At 34.4% G+C, this 18182-nt stretch overlaps 1 protein-coding gene across 1 annotated transcript in view; it reads left to right on the top strand.

Moving 5' to 3' along the window:
* Positions 1-17398, top strand: part of cracr2aa (calcium release activated channel regulator 2Aa) — a 61123-nt gene extending 43725 nt beyond the window's left edge. Inside the window, exons 13-18 of the mRNA XM_088923538.1 lie at positions 2349-2481; positions 7178-7259; positions 7401-7515; positions 9738-9839; positions 11683-11759; positions 15118-17398. Coding sequence (XP_088779664.1) covers positions 2349-2481; positions 7178-7259; positions 7401-7515; positions 9738-9839; positions 11683-11759; positions 15118-15211 — 603 coding nt within the window. The 3' untranslated portion in view covers positions 15212-17398. The remainder of the gene's footprint in view (positions 1-2348; positions 2482-7177; positions 7260-7400; positions 7516-9737; positions 9840-11682; positions 11760-15117) is intronic.
* Positions 17399-18182: the final 784 nt, after the last annotated feature.

Here is an 18182-nt window from a genome sequence, read left to right on the forward strand (position 1 = left end):
TGTAATTTGTTATTCAAAGCAGTATCTGCTTGCTTTGTATTCTGGAACAATTAGGTTTCTGCTGGTCTGGTTCTTTGATGCATTAGCACATTTTGTCCTGGAAACAAAAAAAAAAAGATTTTCTGAAACTAGAAGTGTGTCAGGTGTTAAATGCAAACTAACCTTGTCTAAACCCTATCATTCATGAAACTAAAAATAGCTTTAAGTATTGAATTATGCCCCAAATCATGACAAATTTGCATGATTTTGCAATATGTACAGTACAGTGGTGCTAGAAAGTTTGTGAAACCTTTAGAATTTTCTGAATTTCTGTATAGATTTGACCTAAAATGTGATCAAATCTTCATCTAAGTCATAAAAATAGATAAAGAGAACCCAATAAAACAAATAACACATAAAAGGATATACTTTTTCATTCATTTATTGATCAAAGTGATCCAACATTAAATGCCTTTGTCGGAAAAAGTATGTGAACCTCTAGGATTATCAGTTCAGTTAAATGGATAATTAGAGTCAGGAGTGTCAATCAATGGGATGACAATCAGGTGTGAGTTTGGGTGGCCCTGCCCTATTTAAAAAACATAAACCTCTTCACTACCAAAGTCTGGTCTTCACCACACAGGTTTGTGAACACATGCCATGCCTCGATTAAAGGAGATTTCTGAAGACCTCAGAAAAAGAATTGTCGATGCTCATCAGGTTGGAAAAGGTTACAAAATGATTTCTAAAGACTTTGGGCTTTACCAATCCACTGTCAAATAGATATTATACAAATGGAGAAAATTCAGCACCATTGTTACTCTCCCCAGGAGTGGTTGTCCAACAAAAATCACTCCAAGAGCAAGGCGTATAATATTCTGGGGGATCACAAAGAACCTCAGGGTATACTCTGCAGGCCTCTCTTGCACTGGCTTATGTCAGTGTTCATGAGTCCACCATCAGGCAAACACTGAACAAGAATAGTGTGCATGGGAGGATAGCAAGGAGAAAGCCACTGCTCTCCAAGAAGAACATTGCTGCCCGTTTAAAATTTGCTAAAAATTACCTGGATGAGCCAACTTTTTTGGCTTAAATGAGAAATGTTTTGTTTTGCGAAAACCAAACACTGCATTCCAACATAAGAACCCCATCCCAACCGTGAAACACAGTGGTGGCAGTATCATGGTTTGGGGCTGTTTGCTGCCACAGGAGAAGGACAGTTTGCCATCATGACGGAACTATGAATTCTGGATTGTTCCAGCAAATTCTACAGGAGAATGTCAGGGTATCCAATCTTGAACTGAAGCTCAACAGAAGGTGGTTCTTGCAGCAAGACAATGACTCTAAACACACAAGTCAGTCTACCAAAGAAGGTTGAAGCAGAAGAAATTTCGTGTTTTGGAATGGCCGAGTCAAAGTCCAGACCTTAATCCAATAGAATTGTTGTAGCAGGACCTGAAGTAGGGAGTTCATGCAAGAAAGCCCACCAGCATCACTGAGTTGAAGCAGTTCTGTAAGGAGGAATGGGCCAGAATTCCTCCAAGCTGATGTGCGGGACTGATCAAGTTACCAGAAATGTTTGGTTGAAGGCATTGCTGCTCAAGGGGGTCACGCCAGTTACTGAAAGCATAGGTTCACATACGTTTTCTGACAAAGACATTTAACGTTAGATCATTTTGATCAGTAAATGAATGTAAAAGTATATATTTTATGTGTTATTTGTTTTATTGGGTTCTCTTTATCTATTTTTATGACTTAGATGAAGATCTGATCACATTTTAGGTCACATTTATGCAGAAATTCAGAAAATCCTAAAGGGTTCACAAACTTTCTAGTACCACTGTATAGTACTCCTTTATAGTTAACACAGAGTGTTAATCTAGTAAAGATCTTAGAAGAACTTTGATCTGTCTCCCTTACATAATAGATGTCTCTGTGACTGTGACTCTGTTTTGAAAGAAAAGTATCCTTTTAAACAACACAAATAGAAAATTAAACATAATGAAACTAAGAGGATAATTTCCTTAATAATATTAAAGTTTTAGAAAATGGATAATAGGTCTTAAAATTATAATAGAAAAATATCAGTTTTCCTAAAAAGCACCCTTACTTTTTTTTCCCCAAGGCTATGCTTTCTTTTACTTTACTATAAACCATTTCCGTGACTTTAAAAGCTGAGCCCTGATATCATATTCCCCTTCCAGTCACCATTCATAGAAATGAATCTGACGACAATCCTTCTTAAAAAAAAATACTCTCAAGACAGAAAATAGTAGTTGTTCTAATCTTTGCAAACCTGTGTTGTGTGTTGAACAACTTGATTTCTTTTGCAGTGTGTTATGTCTTGCACTCTCATGTTGCTTTTCTAGGAAGAGGGAACAGTTTCAGTGCCTGATCGCTTGTTTAAAATTGTCCTGGTTGGCAACTGCAGTGTGGGGAAGACCTCCCTGCTTAGGCGCTTCTGTGATGACTGTTTCTTCCCAGGAACCTCTGCCACTGTAGGTGTGTAGCCCTTCCAGTAATTAACCTGCCAGCTAAACACGCCTTTGTATGTTGTGAGGCTCTTAGCTCACACCAGGTGTGTGTGTGTAGGTTGATTTTGTGTTCGTTTCAGAATTCAGGAGAAAAAAAGCTGTGATAAAGGTTTGTTTGTATGGTTTCACATCAAATTAACATTATGTCTGTTATTTTTGTCAGCTGCTTATTTCTATTTTACTCCCATACACAGTCATCACACATTGAAAATCCATTTGGGGACTGTTTTTTTTTCCAAGAATTTGAAGTTACCTAGGGTGGGGTGCTTTTTAATAGCGTGGATTTGTTTAAGAATTTTTGAAAAATATTTAACATTTGTGCTTTTGCACAGTCTAATACATTTTTCTAACACATTTAGAATATACATTTTCTAAAGGATAAAACTGCAAGAAGTTATTACTTTTTTGTTTTTGTCTGTTTGTTTTTTAGTCAAATGGCATTGTGTACTTCAGTTCAGCAGACTAGGACAATGATGAGATGGACTGATTAAAATAGAAAACAAAAACATTTTTGGTATTGAATGATCCAGACTCTTGCAGACACAGAACATGAAGATTTTGTTTTTGTGAGAGATCTTTGTAGTTTTTGGGTAGATTTTTACTGTGTACTACTCTGCAGCTGTATTAGTTATCGAGGGATCCATTTAATTACAACTTTGATATCCTTTTTGTGGTGGTAAGATCAATTGATTTATTTAGGGTGAACAGGGTATCGAATAACAATGTAAGACTTACAAGGCTGATGATATCTTGGCTTACTGATGGCTAGGACTGCATGATTCTAAAAAGTGAAACTATGCAGAACATAGTGAACATACTTATAACATGGGTGATGTGTTGAATACAGAATAAGAAAAGAAACTACTGTATGCATACTTTTTTACAATAAAATATGCATATTGTTGTTACTGATTATTTTTTGTATCAGTTTGATCAATTTGGCATTTTGTGACTGACCACAATACACTCAAGCGACATTGAGTATTGCATAAGAACTACAGTAAATCACTGTATTTATTATTCAGAGTTTTGATTAGGCATTGGGGATGAAGTGATTTAATCTGTTGAATATAAAGCCTGGTGAATATCTAGAATGAACAACACAGAAAAAAACTAAGTCTTCTTTAGGGACAAATTTAGGTTTTGCATAAAGGATCCTGATGGACTTGGCAAGCATTGTACTACCATGCAGAACAATATGCTAATTGATGTGTAAAACAGATAAACTGATGGGTAGATTCAGGCTTTATGGTCTGGGCAGGAGTGTCTAATCACTTCAAAACAATTCACGTGATGAGGCAATATTTCAACTGGACACTGTTCCTAGAAATAAATCATAGAAAGAAATGTTCTCATGCTGCTTGGGTAACAACAGCTTTTTTGTGAGATGTGAATGTGACAGTTTTACAGTGGATGTTCTACTCACCAGACTCTAGCCCCGTTGAACATTTATGTGATGAGCTGGGGTAGTGTGTGGTATCTAGGGCTCAGAATATTTACAGCTTGCAGTATATTGATCTGCATCACTGCCTGTAATAGTTGTGAACAACAAGAGATAAAAGGCTCTTTTTGTGCCGTATGTAGTTCTCTGCAAAGAGACTAACATCATTAGAAAGCACAAGGAAATTTTTTGTCATACTTCAGCTTTCAACCCTTATGCATTTGAAAAAAATTTGAATCTGTTTGGTTACAAAATTATGCGCATCACCCACTGTCTCACCTCAAATCTATCCAAACTCTATGTAAATGTTAAGAACTTCACTTATTTACTGCAATAAGGAACTACACTTGATGATAAATGAATAGGAACTCTCATCCAGGCTGTATGACAGGAATGGGGTTGAATCCCATAAAACACCATCAGCAAACTGGAGCAAAGCATACATTATACTAGATATCCTGCTTGTATTGCTTCCAACATGGATTATAGATGCTACCAGACTGTGACATTTACTGTACAGTAGATTTCCTGTTGATAAAGTTGATTACAAGTTAATTAGCATAAAGAATTTAATGGCATGTCTGCTTAATAAAATATCAGTTCACCAGCTACAAAAAACATGGCCATTTTCTCTTCTAATAACAACTTGATCAATTAGTTGCTACTGTGATACTTTTCTTTTGATATTCACTATAATACAGTATCTGTTTCATCAACTTGACAAATGTGAGAAAATATATCAGTTATTTTTATATTATAGTTTGTGTTGGCCCTATTAAAAATTTGTCAGTGTAGGAGCTGACTTGACGAGCGATTTGATTTTTAACACGCACTTTTTCTCCATCCAGTATGGTAAAAGCTGCCAGTAATCCCATTGTGTAAAACTGGGAAGAGCTAAGCTTCCAAAATCTTTAAGCTGGTGCAAACCTATAAGGTTTAGGTTTTCCTGCATGTTTGTCTCCGTGAGGAGTAAAAAGGTTTTTTTTTAGGTAAATGGTAGGGTTGAGAGAGAAACTTCCACAAAGAACCATACTTGATAAAAAATGAATAGAACTATTATCGTAGCAACTAAGTGAAGTTGTTAAAATTTACATAGATTTTGGAGATTAGATGTGAGACATGGGTGATGCACACACATTAGCAACTGAAAATATATTTTTTTTCAAATGCATTGAGTGTATTTCGGTTGAAAACTGAATTACTACTGTTTATGACTAATATTTCCTTGTGCTTTCTAAGGATGTTAGTCTCTTTGCAGAGAACTACATACAGCATAAAAAAGAGAGCCTTTCAATTCTTTTTATTCACAACTATTACAGGCCATGATGCAGATTATCTATATTGTGTTGTATATTGTTCATTCCTAGAAAAAAAAATTGAATTAATCAAAATTGGGGAGCTATTTCAAGACACGTCTTTGTGCCATCCTTACAAGAAACACCAATCTGTAATAGCGATGGTGTGCTCTCTCAGACAATAGTATGTCCTGTCTTGTTCTCTAAGTAATATTAAGACTGAGTCATGTTCAGGCTGTCAGCACGCACACTATTTTTGGCACCTATTCTAAAGCTTTATACAGTCCATTAGTAGCCAAGCTCCTTGTTCAGCTTCGGAAAGTCTTTTAAAGCTGCCTCCACATTTTTTTTTCCCAGTTGTGATTGAGCCATTCTTCTTAATGCAATGTCATATATGTTGAGACTTCAGAAAAAATGAGAAAATGGCACTCTAATAAATATGTAGAATTTTTCCATTGTGATGCTGAAGAGAGTAAAACGTTGTCTTCTAGATATTAAAAATAGTGGATGTTACAATATCTGGGCTTATTTTCTGATTTGAGCTTTGGCTATTGCTACACCTTTGCTTTCTATCTTAATATAGTTTTTAATAAATCATAACAAATGTGTTGATTTAAAAGTAAAAACGATAATTAAAGTCAGTGATATACCCTTACTTCAGTTACTTCATTTGCAGGATATACTTGTATGGATGTTTATGTTACGTTCAATATTGTGGCTCCAAAATTAACAAGATCTTTGTCAAATTTAGGTGGAAACCAAAAGACTAAGTGCCACCTTGTGGTTGACAATGGTATTGCTTTCAATTATTCATGAAACTGATTCATGAAGACTTTTCATAAAAGATTTTCCCATTTAAACCATCTTGTTTACATTTTTAGGAATGAGTTGAAATTGTTTAATTGTTCACAAATTAAAGTATTCATTCTTCAAATAATAACTGGCAATTAACTGGATAAAATATGCAAGATATGACCTTCAATGTTCAATATCATACTGTACATACAGTAGCAAGTACATTATTTAGTTATAGCTCTGCAGAACCTTTCTTAATACATAAACCTGTTTGGTTGTTTTGTTAAATCTGCTTTCATGGGCTACAGTGTCTGAAGGAACTTCATACCTTAGATAGAATCACAGCTTGAATATAACCAAGGTTCCTGGTGTTCATATGCAACTCAAATGAGTAACAAAGATATGGCCCAGTATGGTAAAAGCTGCCAGTAATCCCGTTGTGTGAAATTGGGAGGAGCTAAGCTTCCAAAATCTTTAAGCTGGTGCAAACCTATAAGGTTTAAGTTTTCCTGCATGTTTGTCTCTGTGAGTAGTAAAATAGTTTTTTTAAGTAAATGGTAGGGTTGAGAGAGAAACATCCACAATAGTTCCTATTCATTTTTTATCAAGTGTGGTTCTTTATTGTAGCAACTAAGTGACGTTGTTAAAATTTACATAGATTTTGGAGATTTGAGGTGAGATACAGGTGATGCCCACACATTAGCACACATTTTATACATAAACCTGTTTGGTTGTTTTATTTAATCTGCTTTCATGGGCTACAGTGTCTGAAGGAACTTCATACCTTAGATAGAATCACAGCTTGAATATAACCAAGGTTCCTGGTGTTCATATGCAACTCAAATGAGTAACAAAGATTTTTTTTAAATATAGTACCACTGTTTGTGTGATTTAGTAATTTAGCTCACAGCTTGTAGTGTTGTATAACCACAATAATGTCTTGTTTTTCATGTAGAGTTAATAATATTCCCTAACCTACTAAACAATTGTGCAGTCTAGAAATAAACTATAAACACTTTTCTGTATACAAGCCATTTCTGACAGCCAGTTTTTTTTGGACAAGGCATTCTTTACTACTGTCTCAGACATCTAGTTTTTGTGCCCTTTAACATGTTTGGGTCTGTTACAAACAGGAATAGACTACAGTGTGAAAACACTAACAGTGGAGAACAGCCAAGTGGCACTGCAAATGTGGGACACAGCTGGACAGGAGAGGTAAGACTCATTCAGGTGAAATAAAGTAAATTCTCACTAGTAAATCATGTTTTATAAATAAGCCTTACAATTTCTGAATTTTGAGACTTTACTGGTGTAATTCTGTGAATGTACAATAATAATAATAAACTGTTTCTGCAGGTATCGCAGTATTACAAAGCAGTTTTTCCGAAAGGCGGATGGAGTAATAGTGATGTATGACATCACAGTAGAACAGACGTTTACATCAGTACGGCAATGGCTGACAAGTGTCCATGTAAGTTTTATATCTGGATGCAGGTGTTTTCAGACCCTTGCATAGTTTTCACATTTTGTTGCTCTAAAGTTAATTATAATTCATTTTATAATTAATATGAAAGATGAGTGTAAAATTCTTTTTGCACTCTTAATGTTGCATACAGTAAGTGTTCAAACCCCCCTTTGCAGTGACAAACCTAAATTAAGTTGTGTGCACACAATTACTTTAATAAGCCACACAATTAATTGAGTAGCCTCTGTTTGCGTGAAATATTTTCTCCACTAGTTCTCATGATTTCAGAAAAAAAAAATTATCTGAGGTTGCTTAATTAGGAAGTGAATTTCAAGCAAAGTCTCAAACATTCAGACTAAGGAGTTTTCAAAGAAGGATTAAAAGCATTAGATTACACTGTTTCTTTTAATGAAAATGTATTATTTAGATGTCTGTTTCATGGTTTTATTACCTTGAGATTCTACATTTCCTTGATTAGTAGTATGCACTGTAGTTTTGTTTTTTTAATTTAGAGGAGAGAGTTACAGTAGTTGTTAAGGTTTCCACCACAAGCTGAGACATTCAAAGTTGTTGCATTAACTGTATACTCAAATCTCATGTACAGAAGAATGGAGTTCTCTACTTCTATATTACATGGCATATTAGCTCGTCTTCTGTAAGTGTTGGAGCTTGTTCAGAGATCTGATTATGGGCTCAGATCTGAAACATGGAGGACATTTACAGTATCATAAGTACTACATTTTCTGCAGTCTAGCTCAATAAGTTCAATTTCAGGTGTCAGTCCGTTCTCATGTTCTTATTCTTCAGTGTTCCCTGCCAACACCATAGGGCAGTAGTTCTGAAATCCTAGTCTAGATGGGCTTCAGAGTACATCCAACAACACAACTTACAGAAGCAGCCTCCTTTTTCTTATATAGGGTTCCAGTCTCATTACTGGCCAAGTTATATAGCAATTAATGGCCTGGCACCTAATTATTTAGGAAGTTATCTTCTCACCTTTCTAGAGATGCTTTATAGTCTATTGTGGTTAAGCGTCTGAGCATCCCTCAAGTACATATGAAAAAGGGACATTTTGTTGCAATGCCCTTAAATGTTATGACGTAATTATATATACATATAGTACTGTATATCTTATGATTGATGTAATTGTGAAGAAATTCCTTGCAGTGCTTATATGGTCAGAGAAAACCATATACAGTTCCTTTGGAGTCAAAAAAGAATATCAATATTTTATAGCTCCTTTATTTAAAGTATTTTAACTTTTTCTTTTATCTGTTGGTTCACGTCACTCAGTCAAAAAGACTACCTTTAAAATGTTGTAAACCCGAGCTCTAAAATTTTTGGTGATTTAAGACACCTGGCACAGCTTTATGTCCAGCAGATCCTGAGAAAGGGCTGTGCTATCATTGAAGATCCATCTCATATCCTTCATCAGGCTTTTAAATATGTTTTCTTTGTCCACAGTGCAAGAGAAATGAAAGAGAATTTAGATTTGTTCCAGAGGCTGTCAGGCTCACAAACAATGAATGTAAAGAAGTTATAGAGAATTTATCAATGTAATGTAGATTCCCCTTTACAAAAGTGCATGTACTTTAATACCTCTTTAAATATTACACAGTTACTTTCATAGTGTGTTTTTTCTTAGTAATGTTTTATTTGTTATGTGTTATAAAACTGCTTACTGCTTAAATTTCCCCCCTTGTGGATGGATAAAGTATTTGGAATTGAATTGACTATAGTATACAGCATATAGTATGTATTATCTATAAATTTAAAATATTAATGTTTATGTTTTTCTTTTTATAGCTTCTGATTGAATCAGTTATTTTGTGAGGTGTTTTTTTTTAGAAAAATTAGAACATTTTTAAAAATGTATTTGTGGTGCTGTAATCTACTGTATGTTATGCCTTAATGTAAATTCTTTAGTTAATATATGAAAGACGTACATTACAATACTCTCATATTGCAATGTGGAAGTGAACACTAAGTACCCTTTCTCAGAACAATGTTTTCTTTCAAGCTTCTAAAAGTGTATTTTAATTTTAAACATGATGTATGACTCACATGTACTTCTGAACTAATGACATACAAGCCTTTGAAGGATGAAAATGTTTTTTTTTTCCCCAACATGAATGTCTGCCATCAACCTGTATGACTGTGTGCCATAATGATGTAAGACTTGTGCTAATGGACTGTATTGGGATTTTTGTGTCTTTTTTTCTTCACAGGAAGGAGCAGGAGATGATATTCCTATCATGTTGCTTGGGAACAAAACCGATAGGGAGGCCAGAAGAGAAGTTCAGTTTAAAGTAGGCGAGAAATTAGCTAAGGTTTGTGTCATGCATTCTGCTTTTGCTCATTATTATTGTCAGTATGGTTAATCACACCAGCAAATGAACTGAGCTGTTTTTGTTTAAAAAAAATTCAGTGGCCTCTATTAAGGAAAGTGCGCTTTTGGTCCACATTATCATTTTTTGTCTCCTTATGTTTCCATGGAGATTTATTTCTAACAGAACTCATCTGACCAATCCATCTACTATAGTTCATCTGCTCTAAAGTGCATGATTATCAAAAAAGAAATTTAATATTGGTAATAACCTATGACTAGGACTTGTTTGGTGTCTTACAAGCAGTGAGGGAAAATGAAGAGTGAAGGAGTTGTGAATTATCAGTTCAATTCTTAGAGACTGCTGTAGCAGGAAAAAGAGACCCATCCAAATATTGCCTATATGAAAACGGAAACTTAAAACTGATAAGAAGAATAGAATTGATAAGCCAGAAGAACTTTTGTGAGTGCAGTAGAGCACTATCTTACAGCACAACAGGTTTCAACATAACCTAATGCAAGTTGCATAAAAGTGTGTACAAGGATTTACAAGGATTTTACAAGGATTTGTTTTGGTGCCCATGTAAAGTGTTTGGGTTTGGGGGTGTTTGGGTAAAAAAAATTAAAATTAACAGAACTAAAGATAGAGATAAAAATTGGAAAAAGAGAAAAGAAAAACACTAATTAAAAGTCTATACTTAACAGCACTGTATGTATTTAGTCTTGGTGCCTGTACATACAGTAGCATCTCTCATTACTCATTGCACTCACATACTCAAGTATTGCAGGGATTTGGTGTGTAGGGCTTTAAAAGTTCAAAGTAAAAATTTGAGCTGAATGCACTGAGTAATGGGGAGCCAGTGAAGAAGTATCAGAATTGGGGGTGTGCTCACAGAGCCTTAAGCATATTAGATGTTGAGCAGCTGAGTTCTGGACCATTTGAAGCTTGTTTAGGGGTAGGTAGTCCAAAGTAAAATTATTACAGTAATCCAGCCGAGATGCGATGAAGGCATGAATCAGGGTTTCTGCAGTGTCATCGAGAAAAGACTGGGCAACGTTTCTGAGGTGAAACATCTGAGACTTTACTGATGGCTTTTGTTTGAGCATCAAAACATAGCTCTTTTTCAAGTGGGACCTCCAGATTTCTCATAGGGCATAATTTGGGGCTACTGTTTCCAAGAGAATTTAATAAATGTGCCGTATCTTCCATTAGATTTATGCACATCACTTCATTTTTGTTATATTGAAAAAGGTTGAAATTTCAGCTCAACCAGGTCTGAATTTTGCTTACACAGTTTGATAGAATAGAGACATTACATGGAGGACCGGACGAGATATAGATGTAAAGCTGAATATCGTCAGTGTAAAAATTAAAGTGGACTTTGTTTTTGCCAATAATGGGAGTAGGTCCATTATACAAGTAACAGAATAGGTCCTAGCATAGAGCCTTGGGTGACACTTGAAAAGAGTGGGATAATTTTGGACTTAAAATTAGTAGAAACAAACTGTCCTCAGTTTAACAAATAAGACTCAAACCATTTCAAAGCCGTTCCATTCACACGAGGCAATCTAGCAGAAAGTGATGATTCAGTGAGATCTAATAGGACCGATGGGAAAGTAGTGCCAGGGTTCGAGAGGTATGCAAATAAGATTTTTGTAAGAGAGGAGTAATGGCAATTTTGAAACAATTGTGTGCATCAGAAAAGACACATAGGTCAGAATGGTGAGCTGAGATGGGTGACTTTTGGTGATTAGAGGGTAGGAGTGTAAGAAAATAGCAATGTTTGTTGATACCAAATTTGAAAGAAAAATTTGTTGTGAGCTTTGCAATTTTCTTTTTGCTTTAGGATTCCCAGTTGATCTTCTATGAGTGCAGCGCCTTCTCCGGTCACAATGTCACTGAGTCCATGCTTCATTTGGCAAAGTGAGTAAACTCACTGTTTTTGGGAAAAATATATAAAAATACATTTTCTGAAATACCTTCAAATTAAATAGCAAATCTCAGACCTAGGCATAGGAGGTTTGGAAGGCATTATTTACCAATTACTCAGCTAGACAGAAGAGGAGTCCATCTGATCTTAGCCCTGTGGGTCAATATTCTTACCAATCATTTCTGTAATATTTCTTTAGAAATTATTTTTAATACCTTTACACAAACTAAATGGGAAATTAAATAGAAGTAAAATGTCTCCTGATGTTCAGAGCCATTTATTGGGAACAGACAGAAGACCAAAGAATACAGAAAACATGTACTGTAGAGGCAGTTAACAGTTTTTTTTATGTTGTCAGGAGCCAGCTTTGCTCAAGTCTTCAAATTGGAACAGCAGTATTTCTAATCCCATTTTAAAATCCACAGGGAGCCAATGCAAGGAAGCTAAAAACTTTTTAATTGCTGCATTCTGAATGTTGTATTTTAAGAACACAACCAGATAGATCAGCAAACACAGCATAATCAAATCCTATGAAACCAAAACATACATTAACCTTTCTGCATCGGGCAGGAAAACGGTATAAACATGAGCTTCCAATCCAAGGCTCGCGTCAACATAATCATGTCTCCTGTGGTCACTTGATATGCCCACCACTGTATCTTACAGTGTCCAAGATACAGTATTAATGTCAACACACCTTCACTGAAATGTTTTCACATATTGCATCAACTTTCGTTTGTTACTGTAATATGGTCGATGCTCACTGATATTGATTTCATCACATATATTTGTGAGTCTACAGCAGTCCATTTATTCTATGCCTCTGGGCCTTTCTTGTCTTCCATTTGGTGCTATATCCAAATACATAAGAGCAGGGTTGCCTTTGCATCAAATGATGATATAGTTTTTTTATAAATCATATTTCCCTTTACTACTGTGAACCTATCTAAAGTAGTGAAACAAAAAGTGATCACTCCCTTATTTGTGTTAAATAATCATTTTCATAATATACAGTGCCTTGCAGAACTATTTAGAGCCTTGTGCAGTTTTCATATTTGTTGCTTTAATATTGGTGTTGTGACCCTTTGGAGTGACAGTTATTACAGTTTTATTAATACATGGAAGGTACCCAGATGCTGCCTAGATCATGCTCCTTAGTGATACTGCAAACATGTGGCACGAGACTGTGATCACATAAAACAAAATTGGAACCTTTTGGTCTAAACGCAAAGCGTTGTATCTGGAAGTGGAAATATTATGTTATAGGGACAAGTAAAGGTTAAATTGCAGAAAAGTAGAAAGAAGAAATGCAACATTTCAGGTTTTAAGCCTTATTTAGGTCTCGGCAGCAACTAGGAAGCTTATCAAAATGGAAAGGAACATACAGTAGATGGAAAAAAGAACTGATAAAGCTGGTAGAGACTTATTCACAACATCTTGCAGCTGTAATTGCTGCAAAAGGTGCTTTCACAAAATATTGAGCTCACAGGTCTGACTACTTATACGATCAATATATATATTTCATATTTTTTTTCTCTTTAGTTTTTGCTGGTATTCGCTGTTACTAATCTTACCCTTAGAAGTCTTTGGTTTGAATATTCAGGTTTAAACAATGTGTACTCATAATTTTGTAATTTTACAGAATGGGACCCCCTAGGGAGGGTCTGAATTCTTTTGCAAGGCACTGTAAATATGGCCTTGTAAAAAAGCTGGCAGGATTAAACAAATTAGTGCTTTGGTTGAAAGCATTCACCAAAAATGTAGTTGGCAGTCCTAATATATGTATGTTTTTTTGGGTAATACTGTATAATAAACTGTTGCTTTTTCTTTAATATAATTTGTTGTTATTGAACGTACAATATTTTAATTCTGCTGACTATTGTAGTTGGAATGAAATCAGGCAAATAATGAAGGAGAAAATGAAAGATAACAGGGACAGGTAGGGATTCATATAGGGGAGTGAAAGCCCTTATCTTGTTCATTTTAGAATAACTGGTTTGACTGGGAAAATCGCATATTCAAATTCATTATTCTTCACATGAATGACAATTATTATGCCAAAGCTTAAGTACAATTACAGCTGAGGGAGAGCAGCACTGTGTGGGTACAGGATTGATTTCCTTGCTAGGGGATCAGTGAAGCACTAAAATATTTCAGTGTTACAGGCAGGCTTACTTTTAGAATATGAGGTGTGATTCCAGGTGAACGACTGCTGGTCTTGATTGACAGGAGGAAACCTGCAAGCTCAGAAATATAAAGAGATAATTGCAGTATAGAAACTTTCTGTTCTAATGAAAGCTATTGTTTTAATTGATGTTACATACTATGCAGTATTTGCGTGCCACGCCCCTAGTGTATATCATCGTAACATTAATGTTATTTACTTTTTCTTGGTTTTACATCTTTTAATATGTGTGTGTTTTGAGAATGTGTGTCTTAACTAATCCCTCCAGTATATAAAGCTTTGTAACACCTGATGTCTCTGATCATCATGATACTGTAAATCTCACGTTTGTGATTTCTTTTATGTTCAGTTTTTAGGCTCTTTGCAGCTGTGTAGCATTAGTATTAGTTTCAACTGTCCTGTTCCAATCAGTCAGCTTTAAACAAGTTATACAGAAGCTATATTCATAGAAATAGGCCTAGGTGTTGTGGTGAATAATCATTAGAGCACATATGTCCCTTAGAACACCTATGATATGGTACAGTATACAGCAAGTAAGCACTTGCTTTATTGAGGTTTGCCCTGGCAAGTTATGGTATTTACACTGCTTGTTTTACTTTTTAATATGCATTTTGCTGTATATTTCAATAAGTGGTAGCTAGAAAACCCGTAAAAATATTTGGTTATTTATTATTTGTAAAATAAGGTACAGGTTTTCTAGTATTTTTCTGCTGTAGTACAAATACTTCCATCTACAAGTCTAATCTAGTAAGAATGATAAATGTATTTCTATGATTATATATTATTGTGTTTTTATTGATCTAGAATATCAATAATTTGGCAAATTTAGCAGTAGGTCAGTTTTAAATCTAAAATCACATTTAGATTTTGGCATGTTTGATTTAAACTGGCATTGTCAGCCCTCAGATAATCAAACCCTCATGTAATCATTTATAATCAAGCCTCATAATTTAAAATTAGATTGTTAATGTTCAGTAATATCTGTCAGATATAGAGATGCCTGATGATACCACAATACAGTGAAAAACAAACTGCTCTGTATGTAGAGGTGACATACAGTACAAGACCTTTTGTTTTTTTTATATTAGTTGTTATATTCTTATCTGCAGTTGATTTTGGTTAAAATGGAATTATGAGTTTGCCACAGACCACATTTTCTTTCACAGAGTTTTAAAAGAGCAAGAAGACAAGGAGAAAGAGAAGACAATTCAACTAGCAGATGAATCTTCAAAGAAAAAATCTTGCTGCTCACGACAGTAGAAAACTTTTTTTCTGTAAAGTAACACAAATGACAGTTGACTCGCATATCAGATGTTTTTTGATTGTCTTTCACCCGGGTATGTTTTTTGTAACTTGATAAGCAACTTCTTGGAAAACACTTGCTATGTCTAATGCCAGTATTCATTATATTTTTTCACCTGATCATTTTAAAAGTCAATTTCCAGAAGTGCTGTTATCCATTGTGTTAAGAAACATCTGTTATATTTGATCTGAAAATCCAGCACTTAAGCTGAAGAAATCGACAGCACAGAGAAGTCTGCATTAAGATGGAATACAGTGCAATGAAAGTGTTATCTACATTGTTCATTAATTTTAAAAATATAAATTTAAACTCAATATTATTGTGCATATAAATATATTTAAGTACAGTACCCTTAAGTCTAATTTATTTAATGGTAGCCAATGCAAAACAAATGTAGTATATTTAGATATTAAAATGATTTTAGAAAATAAGGCCACAACTCTTGACTGGCCAAATTATTTTATATGTAATTTCATATACAGGTACTATAGAGATGCAGTATCTTCAAATTAATCAATTACCTTCTTTCAATTTTAAGAAAGCTTTTAAATGAGAACACAACTTCTTAATAAATGCTAAGTTTCAATCAATTCAATGCTAAATGTCAAATCTGTAGTTATACCAGACATGCTACTGTATATGACATAAATTATGTCCCAGTACTTGCCCCTCAGTGATCAATACTAGATACATTTTGGTCAAGTTTTTGTTGCTGTGAAATTCACTGCAGTGTTATGCACAGACAGAATGTTTCAGGAGGCTGAAAGTACACTGCTCACCAAAACCCTAAGGTAGACTCATCATGATGCGATATCATCATCCTTATGAAATATGAGGCCTGAAAGTACAGGTATCTCATATCTGGGGAGGGTAATTCCATTATTTTAAAAGGAAAAAAGAAAATGAACAAATTAATTTGACTTATTTTGTGCTTGTAACAGGGTATTTGTTGATATGTCTTCTTTCTAAGGGAAAATATGCTACAAAGAGCCTTAAAGAAAATGTTTAGAAAATATCAACTTCCTTTATGAATACAATAATTAATAGATGACAAATTGTATACTGTATAGAGTGTGCTTAAATTACTGTTAACTGTATTTACACAATATAAGGTACAAGCCAACCAAGTAAATTCATGTGACATTTTCTCCTGTTTGGACCATCACTACTGCTCACATTATAAAATCATAATGGATGTTGTTGGGTCACTTCATAAAACAGTAGTCACAGGATGGTTAATGTGTATTAGGTATTTAAAATGCTACTGAGCTCACCATATACTTGTATGTTTTTGTGTACAGTTTATTAAGAAGGCTAGTGTTCCTTTTTGTTACTTGCATGTTATTTGGAGATAACTAATTTACCATCTTTTTCATGTCTGTCTTGAAGAAATACATATACTGTATATTTGGCATACGGCCTCATCTGGAGCCATTTAATTTCGACTTCATGTAAAACACTACCATGCAACTGTAACAGTGATGGCATCCCCTTAACAAAGTCTTACTGTTTTTTTAAATAGGAACCTATTTTTACAATTTGCCAAATGACCACTTAGCCAGCAGTGTGCTGCACATCAGTTTTGAAATTCTGACATTGGATGATGCTCATTTTGCGTTTAAAATGGAGACAAATTACCTAGAAAAACAATATTAAAGCCAGTTATTGTATCTTGGAGAACCTGGAAAGCCTAAGGAAAGGTATACATATGTCACACTTTGTCTGGGCAAGAAATAGGTCAGAAGTGAAAAACAATAAGTATCTCATCATATCATTATCTTCATTGCCCTTCTGTTGTAGTTTTTCCTCCTCTGTTTCTGACAGGTGACTCCTCATTTGAACTTATTTTCTTGGATGACCTGATGAAAACTGGCAGTGAAAATCTTTGTTGTTCTTGTTTAGTAACACTGTGAAAAGCAATTAGGGGGGTGTCTTTTCAGACATTTTCTGTGATATATGCTCAGTTTATATGACCTTTATACTGTATAACACTGCTGACATTAGTATCATTTTTTTAATAATTTTGATTGGATTGTACCTCACTATTTGGATGTTATTGCTTATTTGGGTTTGTAAATAGGAACTGAGTGTTTTTGCATGCTTTCTTTATATTGTGTTAAAATAAATAAACAGATACATGAAAATTGCACTGTTTCATTTGGTTTAATCTAGAGTATACAGTATATGATAATGCAAGAGTAAAGCAATTACTACAACAAATACGTTATGGTATAGATCCAAATGATTAATCATAGAAACTTTGACTGTGTACGCTACGGACATGTTCTTTGTTGTACAGTAGATCATTTTTATTATGGTTTTAGTACCCAAATGATTCTTCCCTCCTCATCTTTCTTTATTTCAGTATATACTCTTAAACAATTATTTAAATTTGTAAGTCTGATACTATTAATAGAGTAACTTTAGTCAAAGTCAGAGTGAGGCAAATTAATATAAAATCAGTGGCCATTAGCCACAAGGAAATCAAGCTATGGGGAGTATTTGGGAGCTGGAACTCTTTGTTCTCAAGAACTGATTTTGGAACTGGAATAGGATTATTTTTATGGCATAAAATATAAATGTATGTCAGTATGACAACATTAACCATGTTTCAGGACTGTGTTTGAAATCAGTGATATGCTAAAAATTAATATTGCAATATATACATTTTGGACACTGTCTTATTGTTTCTATCTGAAATTCCCACCATTCAGAGATCCAGGGAAATACCTGGGCTTAAGAACTTATAAAGGAGAGCTGTTAACTTCTTCACATTAAATGTTTTTTAAATATTATATTTGAAGCACTACAGTATGTTCACTCCAAAAAAAACAGGTTTCTTGATAATCATGTACAAGTATTAGAACCAAATTGTTTAACATTACATTAACCTCATATTTGATTTTTCTCTCTGCCAGAAGATATGTT

This window comes from Atractosteus spatula, chromosome 8 (assembly GCF_055471065.1).
Source record: "Atractosteus spatula isolate fAtrSpa1 chromosome 8, fAtrSpa1.hap1, whole genome shotgun sequence".
Classification (NCBI taxonomy): Eukaryota; Metazoa; Chordata; class Actinopteri; order Semionotiformes; family Lepisosteidae; genus Atractosteus; species Atractosteus spatula.